The sequence below is a fragment of the Bos javanicus genome, chromosome 11 (genome assembly GCF_032452875.1).
Source record: "Bos javanicus breed banteng chromosome 11, ARS-OSU_banteng_1.0, whole genome shotgun sequence".
In the NCBI taxonomy this organism is placed as follows: domain Eukaryota; kingdom Metazoa; phylum Chordata; class Mammalia; order Artiodactyla; family Bovidae; genus Bos; species Bos javanicus.
In genome coordinates this window covers 21,450,840-21,467,553 of record NC_083878.1, presented here as the reverse complement: position 1 = coordinate 21,467,553, position 16,714 = coordinate 21,450,840, and the positions used below count along the sequence as shown (strand labels likewise).

The window sequence follows — 16,714 nt, the reverse complement described above, 5'->3', positions numbered from 1 at the left end:
CTCTTCTGAGTACAGTGTACAGGAAGGTACAGCTGCTCCTTCCTAAAATCTGGAAGAAGGCTTAACAAGAATTACAGAATCACAATTAGACTGCTAATTTTTCAGTGACTTCAGTGCCTTTAACCAAGCAAGATTAGCGGTTTACAGCTTTATTCTGAATTAATAATTTATGTAAATTTCTATAGTGACTATATAACTCGTGTATTCACTCTTTATAGTTAGATCTCACAGCTTTGGAAACCTTAACAAAATCCTTTAATCCAAGGAGGTTATGTGATATGGGAGAAAAAAGCAATAAATCAGAAAACACACCATCCAGATTCCAATTCCATTTCTGTCACTCCACTGTGTGACTTTAAAACTCTCAGTTACTTCTCTCCTATGTAGAAAGGGACAAACAGCAGCAACCCTGCTCACTTCACAGAAACGACATGGAATGAATGATGTGAGTGCTCTTTGAATTCATTACGTAACAGACATCAGGAATTGATGCGATCCCTTTTGACTGATGTGGCAGTGGGACACACCGTGACTTTCCCAGCATCTTCATTAGTTAGTAGAGTACTGAGATGGCCAGAAGCTTTGGTATAAGCTGCAAAGGCTGTTCTAAAATAGTTTACCTTTAAAAATAGCCAACTTTCTTAAAACGTACTTTAATTTACTAAGAGCTTGCTTTTTTTGTTTTTCAACTTAAAAGTAGCTTTGATATCCCACAAATTTTTAGCCTGACTTAGGTGGAATTTGAGAAGAAATGGACCTGGATATTGATTTTAGACTTTTAGACTAAACTTTTGTTTTTTTGAAAGGGAGAGGTCACCCTTAATTTTGACAGCTCAGGGATATTTGGAGCACTCTGTACTAAGGTCTGGCTCAGTATCTCTACAGTGGCCACTACTTTGCTTCCTAAATACATGATGTTTTGAGTAGCCTCACCTTACATATAGATTTGCAGAACAGGAAGAAGATTCTTGGAAGGGAGGATTGTGATGAAACCGATATAAATCTCTGTTTTAAAATCTTGTACAGCCTTCTGTTTTAAAATCTTTTCTTCTGGTTGAGACATTAGTCTTTAACGTTTGAGGAACTCTGTAACTGAAGACAAACAATAAAATACCAACAGAGAGGAAATTACTAAAGGATTGTATCTGTTTAAATTACTTTTATCAGTAACCCACTCTAGCCTCAGAAGGTATGAAGCTAAAGGAGAAGAGGGGATTTAAAATGAATATATTTTATTATGTAAATTTTTCTCTAACTTAAAGTATTATAATCTTAAATTCAGGGTTGTCTGATATTTAAATCGGGTCATTATCTTGATGACCACATATACCAGTATATTGGAAATAGATTTTTATGATAAATCCATGAATTTTATTTTGGCAGGTGGGAAATTAATATAGTTATTTTACTTTCAGGCTAAATTTAGGGTGATTCTTAATCAGACAAAAGTCAGACTAAATAGAGGTTTTCCACGCAAATAAATTCTGATTCTTGCTATATTCTATGCTAATAAAAGATATAGTATTTCTTATAAAGAACCCATAGTATGTAGCCTAACAAAAATAAATTTAGTTGCTACTCTCAATAAATTTATCATTAAATTAGAGCTTACCATTCCATAGTGATGTGAAATAGGAAAAGGATACTCCCAATAAAAAACGCAAGTTACTGAATTCTCCCCTCCTCCTTTTTAAAGACTCTTAACACCTAAATGTGGACATTGGTGAAATTTGAGTTACAATGACTGGTGAGTGGTTTTTTTTCCCCGTTATGGGAAGTTGTCCCCCAGCCACCAGGTCTCTCGTGCTGGTGACAGCAGCCTTTCTCCACAGATTGGGAGAATACTGTCCGAGACTAGGATAGGCAGGGCACACTCGGTCAGCTTCCTGCTTTACGGTGAATGAAAAGCAGGTGCTTTCATGGACGTATGAATGAAAAGTAGGTCCTTTTCGTGGAAGCAGTTGAAGACTTGGGCTCTTATGGTGAAACTCTAATTGTGTCTGTGTGTATGCTCACTCAGTCTTGTCCAGCCTTTAGCCACCAGGAAAGCCCCCTCATTGTGTCTATTTGCAGTGCAAGTAATTAAAAGTTGTAAACAGAGCCAAATCAACATATTGTCATACATTGAATAGTTTTAATAACTTACAGGTGTTTATTTGTAAGCATCTTTTAGCGGTTTTAATTAAGACCTCTAGGAAATAAAACAATTTAGAAACTGAATTTAACTTAATCAACGACATTATAAGATCTAATCTCCAGTTGAATGCTCTGTTGACATAATTTAAAGAAATCTAGATAACTAATCCTAGATAAATTAGTCTGGATGGCAGGGAAAAGTAATGGGTTATTGCTGTGGCCTCTGTGTTTTTGAAAGAGAGAAACCACCTGATGATGCTCTGAGATCCAGGTAGCATGTAGAAACTTGCTTCTGTGCTTTGCCTTTCTTCCCTTTGCATTCCTGTGGTCAATAATGAGTTTTAATATCAGCTAGTCAGAGTGTGCAGAGGTCAAGAAACAAGTTGATGTAAAATTTTAGTGTCAATGATTTTTCCACTAATTTAGGAAGAAACTAAAGCTAGCAATTGATTACAAAGTCCAAAGCACCCTGTGTGGTCAAAACACTTTGGGACTTTAAGAGCTGACTATTTAATCTCTTTTGGAAATGTAAATAATAATTTTAATCATTCTTCATAAAAGGTTTTAATAAGATATTTTTCCTTTTTCTTCATAGATCCCAATTTTGTTCGGACATTTCTTACAACATATAGATCCTTTTGTAAACCTCAAGAACTACTGAGTCTTATAATAGAAAGGTCTGTCATTTTAAAATGTTTAAGTTCTTTGTTCTTTTTTTAATGAGATTGAGCTAAGATTTAGAAATATTTTGAATGAGCTTTACATTTTAGTTCAAGAATACTTTAAGAAGAAAATATCTTGGAAGACCATTTGTTTTATATTACTATGTTAGCTTTGATTATTTAAATATAAAAATATTTTTTACATGGAAACTCAGTATGTGAATTTCAAATTTATAGAATTAACCAGGTTAAAGAACTATAAAAATGTAGAATTTAGGCTCTGGAAATTGAATTTTTAATGATCTAAACGTTCTAAATAGAATTTTTTTAATATACCACATGTTGAAGAGAATGGAGTGAACAAGTACTATAATCAAGACAAGTGTTTCTAACCAAAGGGCACTCAACTTTTCAAAACTTACCATTAAAAAAGTTTATGTTAGCTTATTTAGAGTAATTACACAAGCCCAAAATTAATATCATTCCCTTACCTTTATAATCATACCTATTTTTTAGACATTGCATATATTCTTTATTCCTTATTACATTTCTAGTTTTATTTATCTTAGCAAGTATTCATTTCTTTTTAAAAAATTAGTCTTTACATTATAGATACCTCATTTGTTTTCACTGTTGTGTATATCCTTAGTAATTTTTACAGTGCTTTCTTAATTGTGCTGACTAGTGAAAAGATTTATAGTTTTCTGTTGGCATAATTTGATATAATTGATCTTTTCATTAGTTTGTTCTATTTTATGTTAGGTTTGAAATTCCAGAGCCTGAGCCAACAGAAGCTGATCGCATCGCTATAGAGAATGGGGATCAACCCTTGAGTGCAGAACTAAAGAGATTTAGAAAAGAATATATACAGCCTGTGCAGCTGCGGTAAGCATTAAAATAAATAAGTAAATAAGTCTTCGTTGAACTTTTGTTTCAGAATTAAAGTAAATAAGATCTTTCCCAAGCAAGGAGGAAGTAACATGTAAAATGAGTGAAGTAAAGAGAAGTTATCAGAAATTACTGTGTAAGTGTTAATTAAAATAGAATTTTGAAGGTGATAAGCCACTTACAAGATTAAAGTTGACCCTGGAACACCATGGGGGTTAGGGACACTGACCGTCAGCAGGGTGGAAAATCCAGTTTACAGTCAGCCCTCTGAATCCTTGGTTCTACATCCACAGATTGAACCACCTGCCTAGGGTGTGGTACTGTGGTATAGATTTAGTGGGGGAAAAAAAATTACACCTGGAGCCGTGCAGTTCAAACCCTGTTATTCAAGGGTCATCTGTATTTAATTTGTTGAGTTACTGTGTTTTCATTTATACCTCTCATTGTGATAAATGTTTATGTTTGAGTTCCCATATAGTTCAATTCTTCTTCTGTGTTAATACCATAGAGTATTAAATGTATGTCGGCACTGGGTAGAGCACCACTTCTATGATTTTGAAAGAGATGCAGATCTTTTGCAGCGAATGGAGGAATTTATTGGAACCGTAAGAGGTATTTTCTTTTTTTTAAGTGCCTTAGTTTTATATGTAATAAAAGTATGGTGACTATCAACTAACATCACTACTCACTGTAGTTTAGAGGTATTTATAATAATGCCAGCATAATCAACTGGAAAAGTTAAATTTTTTCATCAAATGTTTTTGACCTACAAATTGTTTAATAATGATCCTGTTGATCCAGTGAATTTTCGTTTAGTAAATCAACTTACTGATTATTTTGGACTTGGATAGAAAGAGTCTCAATTTATGCTGTTTTTACACATCTGAAAGTATGTGTACCAGAGGACAATTAGAAACTGTTGTAGTAACACCACAATGGAGGTTGACTGGGAAACAGTTAGGTAAATAGTGCATAACATACAGAGAATCAGCAGCGTTTATTGAACTGAGACCGGAGAAACAAGAGTTCTGTTCTGAACTCTTGCCATTTGTTAGATAAATGGGTGAAATAATTTTGATTCTTTAGACTTCAGTAACACGACAAGCTAAGATTGATGATCTCTAGTTCCCCTTTTATTTCTAAAAATGTCCTCGACAAACTTGTTTCTATTTCCACTGTACACTTTAAATGAGAATCGAAAAATAAGGGATTAAATAATAGTACTTTCATGCCTAGTGCAAAACAAAGCCACATGAAAAACACACAAAAGGAAGGAATCAGTCCTATGGTGCTGTTTGGTTTATAAAATGCAGTTTGTTAGGTTAACAGCTAATGTTGTATGATCCTATCATTATAAATCTTATTTGTATAAGATATCTTTTTTGGAGAGGATTATAAAATAATATTTTCAGCTAAAGTTTAGAACAACAGAAGTGAAAATTTTCTGCAAATAAATTACTTTCTCATTTTATTTAAAAAGGATGTGGAAGAATATATACCAAACTATTAATAAATGGTTAGCCACATGAAGAAAAATGAGACTAGGATAGGAAACAGGGAAATGGTAAAGGGAAACTTCATTTTTAAATTTTGGTTGTTTGAACTTTTTATAACAAAGATATATTCAGGTATCATTTATATGATTTTAAACTTTTTTTAAATAAAATATTGAGTAAAATACTTAAATGTTACTTTTCATATAATGTTATTTCAGGTAAAGCAATGAAAAAATGGGTTGAATCCATCACTAAAATAATCCAAAGGAAAAAAATTGCCAGAGACAATGGACCAGGTCATAATATTACATTTCAGAGTTCACCTCCTACGGTTGAGTGGCATATAAGCAGACCTGGGCACATCGAGACTTTTGACCTGCTCACCTTACACCCAATAGAAATTGCTCGACAACTCACTTTACTTGAATCAGATCTATATCGGTATGTAATTTGATGTTCAAGCTGAAAAATCATTTTAAATGAGTTAACTTTCAAAATTAAATCTGATTTCTGGCGTGTAGGATTATTATAAGACATAATGAGATAGTACACCAAGTGTCTTGTGATAAGGCCTTCTGTATAGAAGACGCCTCTTCTTTTACTCCTTGATCACCTTTGCTCTAGCTGGGTTTATAGCTTCTCTCTCTATGCAGTCGCCCCTAGTTAGTGAATCTACTAAAGTCATTTGCTAACTTCGTATCCTCGGGCAACTTTGATCTTGTGTGACTTACTCCTCTGCTGCTTAGTTTCCTCAAGAGTAAATGGAGTTAATGATGGCACCTACTCCTAGAGCTGTTGTGCAAGGTTTAGAATAGTCCATATATTTATAGCACTTAGCACATTGCCCCACACAGAGTAAGGGCTCAGTGAGTGAGATAGCACCATTGTCATTATGAACTTAAGTCATAGCCATTTAACCTTTTTTAGTTTTTATACATTGATATAGCTGCTAACGGAGAAGGCAATGGCACCCCACTCCAGTACTCTTGCCTGGAAAATCCCATGGACAGAGAAGCCTGGTAGGCTGCAGTCCATGGGGTCGCTAAGAGTCGGACATGACTCAGCGACTTCACTTTCACTTTTCACTTTCATGCATTGGAGAAGGAAATGGCAACCCACTCCAGTGTTCTTGCCTGGAGAATCCCAGGGACGGGGGAGCCTCGTAGGCTGCCATCTATGGGGTCGCACAGAGTCAGACATGACTGAAGCGACTTAGCAGCAGCAGCATAGCTGCTAATCTCAAAAAACATGCCTGTTTCTAGTTTTAAATTTAGACTTTTTAGATTTCAAGCTGTTTATTTTTTTAATAACTAAATGGAAAAGGAAACTAAATGTATAGGTTTCCCACCAAAGATCATCACTATTCCCAAAATCAGTGTTAGAACCTTTTGTTTTTCTTTCCCAAGACTCCTCCTAAGAGAGTTTTTTCCCTGCCTTGGGGAGATTTATGAATTGCAGCAATTACTATACCCTCAATTATTATATCATTATTTAAAAGAATTATCCCAAACTACTTTCTTACCCTCATTTGTTAGATAATATTTATAAGTGCTGGGAAAGACACTGTGAAGAAACCCCACCCATGCCCAAAGCAAAATACTGCTCTAAAGCAATAAAAAGAGTACACAGGTACATGCATACAAAATTTTTTTAAATCAATGGAAAAATGCAGAATTATAATGCTTTTGTTTTACCTTGTTTTCGTAAACCTTTTATCTCACTTGATAAAACAGTATACTAGAGGGAAAAGTATCATGCAGAATTATGTCTTGATGATTTTAGAGCTGTACAGCCATCAGAATTAGTTGGAAGTGTGTGGACAAAAGAAGACAAAGAAATTAATTCTCCTAATCTTCTGAAAATGATCCGGCACACCACTAATCTCACTCTGTGGTTTGAGAAGTAAGTCTTATCGATCTTCTTACTTTTGTAACAGTCAGTGATGTTATAAATTTCACTGCAGTTTTATTTCCGTGTCTCATGTGTTTGTTGTTGTTCCTCTGTTCTGCCTTTCTTTGACAGTTGGTGAATATTTTTCTAAAACAGCATTTTAAGTGTTTTTTTTTTGTTGTTGTTGTTAATGATTGCCTTTTAGGTTTGCCACATGCATCATAACAGAATTAGTTTCAGATTATACCCGAATTCCAGTGATATATAAAAATGTTACTCCTCTATAGCTCTCTTCACTACCCCCCTTTTGTGGTATTGTAACATGTACTACATATAATTAACGATGTAGATCTAGCAGTGCATTGTTACAATTGTTGTTTTACTACCACTTGGTATTATTTTCTTAGCCCTTCCCAGCTTTGCTCTCTTATTGGCAATGTATTTCACGTACGTTACATTTCTATGCGTTATAGACCCAACAATACATTACATACATATTATTTTATCCAGTTGTTTTTTAAAATCAGTTTTAAAAAACATTGAGGAAAAAATAGGCATTTACAGCGTTTTTTATAATTAACTAATTACCTTTAGCAGTGTTGTTTGTGTGGATTCACACTGCTGTCTGGGGTTACTTGCCTTTAGCTTGAAGAACCTAAGTTAGCACTTCTTATATGGTGGGTCTGTTAGCAACAATTCTCTTAGTTCTTGTTTATATTGAAAAATCTTTACTTTGTCTTCATTTTTGAAAAACAATACCTCTATAAGTTTAACTGTTTATTTCTTCTGCCAGTTCAAACTGACTATTGAGTCGCTCTAGTAAAATTTTTATTTTAATTATCATATTTTTCAAATCCAGAGTTTCCATTTGGTTTCTTCTGCAATTCCTGTGTTTTTTAGGACACTCCTATTGATGCACACTGTCATCAGCACCCCCCAACACTTTGCTTTTTAAATCATACTCCCCTTTAGTTCTGTGAATAAATTCAGAATGACTCCTTTGAAATCTTTTTTGTTGTTGTTGTTTAATCTGACTTATCAGATCTGTCTTACAGGCAGTTTACCATTCCCTGTTTTTTTCTCCCCCATTGAGTCTTGACATTTTAGATGTCAAAGGAGATGGGGCCCCTGGTTTTGGCTGTCTAATTGTGTCCCCCCACCCCCCACCTCTGCAAGGTTCTCTGAGGAAGCAGACTCTTGCCTCTCTTACTGAATTGTAAATTTCCTGAATAGATGTTTCTTTACTTGCTGTTTACTTTTAGGGCCATTTCTAGAGACTGCTAAAACTTATATAATTTTCACCAGTGTCCCTGAGGAGTAAGGGAAGCATAACTTCTTGTCATGTCAGAAGTCCAGAATCTCAATACAGTTTTTTAATTGGAACTGGAAATAAGAGTTTTATGTACTGGCCATATTTTTTATGATCTTGACCCATGTTTTATAAGGGTGATGTGAAATTTGCACAGATCATATTGGCATTATCAGAACAAGAGACCAGTGACATAGGGAATGACTGGAGCTATAGTGTGGGTAAAGACCAGAAAGCAATTCCTAAAGAGAAATAACTCCTCTGAAAGTTCTGACTTCCTTTTATTTATTTTACTTCTTAGTCTCTAAAAAGTAAAACTTTGGAGTTTGCCCTCTAAGTGTTGCTTCCTGATTTCTTCTTTATCAACTCAAATAACTATACTTCAATTGCAAAGGCTCTTTTCCATCATAATAGTTAAGTTATGTCTGTAAAGAGGAAACATAACTCATAAGACCTACAGACAGTTTCCATCTCTGTCCTATTTTTAATAGATTGCTGAGAAGGCAGCCATTTCTTTTTCTTTTCTCTTTTGTTTTTTTAATTGTGGTAAGATTTTTTTCAATGTATAAATACAATATTGTTATCTATAGGCATAATGTTGTACAGCATATCTGTAGAACTTCTTTATCTTGTGTAAATAAGTGCTAATCAGCATGAAAATTTATACATTGATAAGCAACTCACCATTTTCCTGGTTCCCCTGGGAACCATCATTTTATTCTTTGATTCTATAAGTTGTTTTTTTTTTAGATACCTCACATACGTAGAATCATGCAATAGTTGTCCTTCTACCACTCGCTTATTTCACGTAGCATAATGTCCTCAGTGTTCATTTTTTTATTTCCTTTTTAAGACTAAATAATACTCCATTGTACATCTATTTCTTGTTTTCTTTATTATTTCATTTGTAGATGGACATTTAGGTTGTTTCCGTATTTGGCTACTGTGAACAGTGTTGGAATGAACATGGGAGTGCTAATATCTCTTTGAGATACTGATTGCAATAGTTTTGGATAAATACCTAGAAGCAGGATTGCTGATCACGGGAAAGTCCTATTTTCGAATATTTGTTGTTGTTGTTGAGGATCTGCCATACTGTTTTCTATAGCGACTACATCATTCTGCATTCTCACCGTTAACATTGTATAAGGGGTCCAGTTTCTGCCTTTTCAGTGGAAGAGGTTCTTGTTCACTTGCCACAGTGGTTTTTGGCCATAGATGTGCATTAGAATTGAAATCACTTCTCGATAAACCACCCCAGACCTACCTGGTTTTTACAAAAGCTCCACAGGTGATCTCATTTTGTATACCTAGTTAATAGCAACTAAAATCATTTTTTAAAAGATGTAAATATATTATACTGGTATCATACCTTTTAAAATGTCCAGAAAAATAGTTAACCAATAGATGATATATTTATAGACATCTGGCTAATGTTTTAATGCATAAACATATTTAATTTGATAATAAGGCAAGTTTATTTTGATAATTTTGCAGTGTTTTTTTTTCATTGTGTTAGATCAGCCTCATCAGAGAATAGTGTAATCTGCAACTTTACATTTTTGTTAATATTTAATATTGGTTTATATTTATTTTTCCATATGTGTATTTTATTTTTTCTTAGATTGATTTGTTTAATATTACATTATTGAAAACCTCTGGAGAGGGGAATGGCTACTCACTCCAGTATTCTTGCCTGGAGAACTCCATGGACAGAGGAGCCCAGCAGGCTGTAATATATAGGGGTGCAAAAAGTCAGACAGGACAGAACAGCCATTGAAAACCAAGTTTAAAATATTATTTTCTTTACCGATAAGTGAGTAGTAGATTAAAAATTCTCTCAGATATTAGAAATAGAGAATAAATGCTCACTGAGGAATTCTTTTTTTGAGCATAGCTTCTTTTTACTTGGATATATATACTTTCCAAGGATTCTTGGCTTTTAAATATAAAGAGCTTTTGTTTTCATTGACTTCTTTATTCTTTCTGATTTTTAAAATTTTATGCTTAATTGTAAAAGTCACTTTTTAACATTATAGTGCTTATCTCAAGAGCTGTTCTTAGAAATGTAGCTAATTATTCCTACATGTCAAAAAAATTGAGCATTGATCACTAAAATCTTACGATTAGATGAAGAATAAGAGTCAGAGAATTACAAAATTTGAGAATAAATTTCCCTAGAACACACCCACATCCTGAAGACCAGCATCCATTCAACAAAATGATAGACATTGTGCTCGTACTCACTCCTGTCTGACTCTTTGCGACCCCGTGGACTGTAGCCCACCAGGCTCCTCTGTCCATGGAATTTGCCTAGCAAGAATACTGTAGTGAGTTGCCATTTCCTACTCCAGGGGATCTTCCCCGTTCAGGGATTGAACCCGCGTCTCCCACATCTCCTGTGTTGGGAGGCAGATTCTTTACCTGCTGAGCCACCTAGGAGAACTCCAGTGCTGAGAGCAAACTCACCAAATACAGTAGGAAAAATGATTGACTGATTTGGCCTGGAAAACAAGAAGAGCAGCATGCCTGACTGAAAGCATTTCCTTCTATTCACCTACTATTTACCTGCCACCCTGAATACATACTCTCTATTGTTATACTATAGCTACCCTCCACTCCATTTTATTTGGTAAATTCTTTAAATCATACCTTTGTTGGGAAAACTACAAACATTTTAATTCACTTTTTGTCTTTGATTCCCAGATGTATTGTAGAAACTGAAAACTTAGAAGAAAGAGTAGCTGTGGTGAGTCGAATAATTGAGATTCTACAAGTGTTCCAAGAGCTCAACAACTTCAATGGTGTTCTTGAGGTTGTCAGTGCTATGAACTCATCCCCTGTTTACAGACTAGACCACACGTTTGAGGTAGGTTTGCAAAGGTGTTTTTTTAAATGAACTTCCATTCCCCATTCTAAGGATCAGGATTTTAACAATTATGATCTTTAGAGACACATCTATCTTTTCAGTAACAGCCAAAATGATGTAATTATCTAAATTTTTTATTGAATTGGTGTGCTCTTTTTAAATTAGGCAACCTCATTAAAATACATTCACAGGTCCTAGCCTAAGTTAGAAAAAGATTTCAGCATCTGATTTGTAATATAATGTATAATAAAATGCTCAGATAATTGAGGAATGGCAAGATAAACTAGATTTTTCTTACATACACACACTTCTTTAAGATTGTACTAGAGTCTATGAAGACAGTCTTCTTGAAGCAGTGTTATCATTCTTAGAGTCAAACTGATACTGTTGTGTTTGGGCTTTTTTACTGTAAGCCTGGCATTTTGGGGCAAAATCTGTGATTCCTTTTCTAAATTTATATTCCCTAAATATTTTTTTTTCTTGTAGCAAATACCAAGTCGCCAAAAGAAAATTTTAGAAGAAGCTCATGAACTAAGTGAAGATCACTATAAGAAATATTTGGCAAAACTCAGGTCTATTAATCCACCATGTGTGCCTTTCTTTGGTGAGCATTTCTTCTTAAATTTTTATCATGTTTCTAAGACAGTTTTTCATTAAGTGACTGAGTATACACATGTCTAATATACCAGCTGAAAATACTTAACAAATATTTAGCACCTGAATCCCCTTAGAATTTTTCTCTGTGAGGACTTTAAGATCAAGCTTAATATGTACATTCTACTTTTTATTTCCATAATGGGCAGCCATTCAGTATTGTATAATGCTTACTTTGGTTTTAATATTCATAGAAGTCTTTTTTATTGACTTTTAATAAACCAGACACTCTGCAGAAGAGGCATGACCATATTTACCCATATTTATAACCATGCTTCTTATATACAGTTTTTTTCACATGGCTAAAAATAATGTGCCTTAGGGCCCACACGTTCTTTCTACACATCAAAATTTTACCTACTCTTTTTCCCTCTCTTCTGCACAAGAGGAAAGAAAGTAGTGCCTTTTCTTTCTGTTAAGACTGAAACCTACCAACCATCTAAATCTTCTCCCTTCTGATAGGTTTCTCTCTCTTATTCCATCATTTATTTCCTGTATTTTATATCTTTAGTATCTCTTTCCAGAGAAGGCAGTGGCACCCCACTCCAGTACTCTTGCCTGGAAAATCCCATGGACGGAGGAGCCTGGTAGGGTGCAGTCCATGGGGTCGCCAAGAGTCAGACACGACTGAGCGACTTCACTTTCAGTTTTCACTTTCATGCATTGGAGAAGGAAATGGCAACCCACTCCAGTGTTCTTGCCTGGAGAATCCCAGGGACGGGGGAGCCTGGTGGGCTGCCGTCTATGGGGTCGCACAAGAGTCGGACACGACTGAAGTGACTTAGCAGCAGCAGTATCTCTTTCACACTGGTTTCTTTTCTGTGCTAGGATGTATGCTCTGGTGATTCTTCCTCTAAATACTTACAAAAATTATGACCTCAATTACATATGTGGTGTTTAATCTTTTTAGTATATGGTATATTTTCTTCTAGCCTTTCCCTTATCTCTATTTGTATATTTTCTATATAGTTTTAAGTTATACTGCATGTAACATTGTTATGTCCTGGTATTTTTTCAGTTAACATCTTTGTTCAGGCTTTCTAATAACAATTTTTGTATTTGCTTTTAATCTTTGTCCTATACATATTGTATATAGTTGTAATTGTGTGACATGTACACAGGGTTTTCTTTTTTCACTTACCATGTCCCAAATGTATGGTGTTTTTTTAGTCTTCATAATTACCATTTCTCATGGCTACATGACGTTCTTTAAAGTTGTTATGACAGTTTATTTAACCATTACCCTATGACCTGACGCGTCCGCGTGTGTTGTGTCTATCTTTTTTGCTTTCCTAAATAATGTTATAATGAATATCTTCATATTTTTGCCTATTTTTTGGATTTGAGAATATTTTCTCGAGCTGTAAAGCCAATCTAGCTAGATAATTTATATCTAGCTGGATATTTCTTGAGCTAGATATTTTTACCAATCTGCCTTTTAGTTTTTATTCTTCGAAATACAGTATTTTTTAAATTCTATAATCTGTTCATTTTCCCCATTATGATTTCTATTGTTTCTAACCTTAGGAAGTTCTTCCAGTTTAGAAATTTAATATTCAGTCATATTTTCTCCTGGCTTTATGACTTGACCTATAAAATTACATTTAACTGTTTAATCAAGTTGAAATCTCTTTTAGATATCATGAAATACTCAAATTTATTTCTCCACCAATTCTTTATTTGTTGACCCTAGTTTATTGAATAAGTTTTTTCTTTATTCCCATTTACATATTGTACCCCCTTCTTTAAAAAAAAATATTCCCCATTAAATTCTTTTTATATTATTTTAATTTTATTGAAGTAGAGTTGATTTACAGTGTCATGTTAGTTTCAGGTATACAGCAAAGTGATTCAGTTATATACATACACATATCATCCTTTTCTAGATCCTTTTCTCATATAGGTTATCACAGAAGGTTAAGTAGAGTTCCCTGTGCTCTACAGTAGGTCCTTGTTGCTTATCTATCATATATAGTAATGAGTACATGTTCATCCCAAGCTCCTGATTTATCCCTCCCTCCAGCATTTCCCCTTTGATAACCCTTAAAGTTTGTTTTCAATATCTGTACGTCTGTTTCTGTTTTGTCAATAAGTTCATTTGTATCTTTTTTAAAATTAGGTTCCACATATGAATGATATCATATGATACCTGTCATTCTCTGTCCAACTACTTCACTTAGTACAATAATCTCTAGGTCCGTCCCATTAACTTCTTATCCTTGTGCCCCAGTCTTAATGACTGGCACTTTATAATCCATGATTCTCATCCAGGGCAGTTTTTGCCCTCCAAGGAACATTTAGCAGTGTCTAGAGACATTTTTTTTTAATTTTTCAATATAGACAGGAATATTGCTAACATTCTTCAGTGCACAGGACAGTCCTCCACAACAAAGAAATAACCAGTTTAAAAGGTCACCAGTACCAAGGATAAGATATCTTGCTTTAGGGAATTCCTTGGCAATCCGGTGGTTAAGACTTGGAGCTCTCACTGCCAGGGCCCCAGGGTTCAATCCCTGGTGGAAGAACTAAGATCTCAGAAGCCAAAATAGCAGGACCAAAAAACCCCCAAAATTCTGCTTTATATTTAAAATATTGTCATATATGATAAAGTTGGCTTGTCTTTGTTTCTTCAGTAGTTTCTTTGCCAATTTTGTCTCTTTATTTTTCCAAATGAACTTGGGAATGAGGGGATAATTCCCCAAAATACAGCTGGAATGATCAATCAATTTGGAAAGGATGTATATATATGATATTTAGTTTTTTCCTTAGGTATTTTTAATTATGAATGGTATTTATTTTTTTAATAGTCAATTTCCCTTAATTCCAGGAATTATTCATTTCAGGAGATTTTCTAAATATGTAATCATATCTAGAATAATAATAGTGGCTCTTCCTTTGATCTTATTTGTGTTAAGCCGTATAGCATTAATAACTTCCCAAACAAAGGTTAAATGATAATAAAAATAAGAAGTTCTGTTTTAATCTCCATTTCAACAGGGATAGGTATAATTTTGCTGTTTGCTTGATTCGATGCTGTTTACTGTGTTTAGAAAATTTCTCTTTATAGTTTTCTACTGCGTTTTTATTGGCAATATACATTTACTGTTTTAAGTAATTTTCTATCTGAGAACAAATGATTTTTCTTGTTTAACAAATTAAAATTACAAGTTTGCTAATACTGAAACTTTCTGTTTATTAACATTGAGCCTTAATTTGTTCATAGTGGAGTAATCTGTTAAATATACAAATGAATTCTATGCATTATCATTTTATTTAGGATTTTTGCATCCATCTTTGTAAATGAGATTGCTCTGTGGTTTCTCTTCTTATACTATATTTATCAGCTTTTGTTATTATGGTTATATTTACTTTGTAACAAAGGTTTAGAAGCTTTCCATATTATTTTATTCCAGGATGTCATAAAATGATCTAGCCTTTAAATTTTGAAATATTCCAACAGAAAAATCATCTGGGCCTAGAATATTTTGTGTCATGTAATTCTATAATAACATTTTCATTTCTTCCCTAATTTTCTTTCTGATTCAGTTTTGTTTTGTGTTTTTGCTACACAGTTGTCTCATTTAGGTATTTTAAAGTACTAGCATTCTGTCTATTAAAATGAAACTTTTGAATTTGCTCCTGTTTGCAATATATTTTACCATTTCTATTTTTACTGTTTGTTTTACATACTGAGTTTTTCTTCAAAACAAAGCTGAAACATAATTATTCTCCCTGATTTTATAGTTTTATGTCATTCATGACTTTTTATCATTATTAATTTATTCTGTCTTCTGAGGATTTTCCCCCATAAATTATTGATAAAATTGTTGAGTTCATTTATTTTCTCTTCCTGATAAAACAATGAAGTCCATGCATTTACTTTTAAGTGTGGTAACTGGTGCCAGTTCATAAACAAAGGAACCTAAGAAGGACCTTAGGTCTGATGTTTATTTCATTCAACCTGTCTACAAATGTTTCTTGAGTACCTAAGTATCAGGAACTATGTCAGGTGCTTAGAAAAAAATGAAATATACGTAGTCATTCAGTACACTTGCTAAACTTATAATCGTGCTATTCGTGATATCCTGTGGTCCCTGTTACTAGATTTTTCCCCTCTATTAAGAGGGTCAAGGGTAGTATCTACCTGACACTTAATTTCTTTATCGTCTTATCAGAATTTGTTACTCAGTTTTTTTTGGCTGGCACTGCTCTATTTACAGAAAGATAAAAATCAGGCAGTTTCTCCTTCCAAGGTTACACCAGGCTACGGGTCTACATCCCAATTTTTCTCCATACACTAAAAGGTTCTACTCACAGATAGAATGCATATATATGGGCAGACTAACATTTCCTCTCAGGTAATAGGATGCGTGGTAGATTCCTACCTCAACCAAGTCTCACCTCTCTAAACAAAATTCCAAGCCCACAGCCTCGGCTCTGCTCTTCCTTTTACACAGCTTTGATTTTGTGTCCTACCCCTGTTTCTGGTTGGTTTGCTTCCTCTCCACTCTTGCTTTCCTGCCATTTTAGAATTGACTATATGTCTCTTGTATCCTGCTCTAGTTTGCAAATGCTTTCATTTCTGTTCTGAAATAATGTGCTGCGTTTATTCATTCAGACACATCAGTTGAATGCCTGTATGTGCCAGAACCAGGACTAGGTGTTGAGAATAGAGGGACAAGTAAAACAGTCTTATCCTCAATAAGCTCCCTTGAAAGAGCAGGAAAATAAGTTACAGTGCTGTGTAGTAAATATACCACTATTGTAGAAACATGTAAGTCAGAGCATCAACAAAGTGTTGTGGGAACTC

The 16,714-nt window shown here is 34.2% G+C and overlaps 1 protein-coding gene across 3 annotated transcripts in view; it reads left to right on the top strand.

Annotated features, from left to right (window-relative positions):
• The window catches only part of SOS1 (SOS Ras/Rac guanine nucleotide exchange factor 1), a 127,770-nt gene that overhangs the window by 94,692 nt on the left and 16,364 nt on the right, over positions 1-16,714 (top strand). For all 3 annotated transcript variants that reach the window (XM_061432139.1, XM_061432137.1, XM_061432136.1), the window contains 7 exons: positions 2,732-2,813; positions 3,561-3,683; positions 4,195-4,298; positions 5,401-5,623; positions 6,965-7,084; positions 11,088-11,250; positions 11,737-11,854. In XM_061432139.1, coding sequence (XP_061288123.1) covers positions 2,732-2,813; positions 3,561-3,683; positions 4,195-4,298; positions 5,401-5,623; positions 6,965-7,084; positions 11,088-11,250; positions 11,737-11,854 — 933 coding nt within the window. The remainder of the gene's footprint in view (positions 1-2,731; positions 2,814-3,560; positions 3,684-4,194; positions 4,299-5,400; positions 5,624-6,964; positions 7,085-11,087; positions 11,251-11,736; positions 11,855-16,714) is intronic.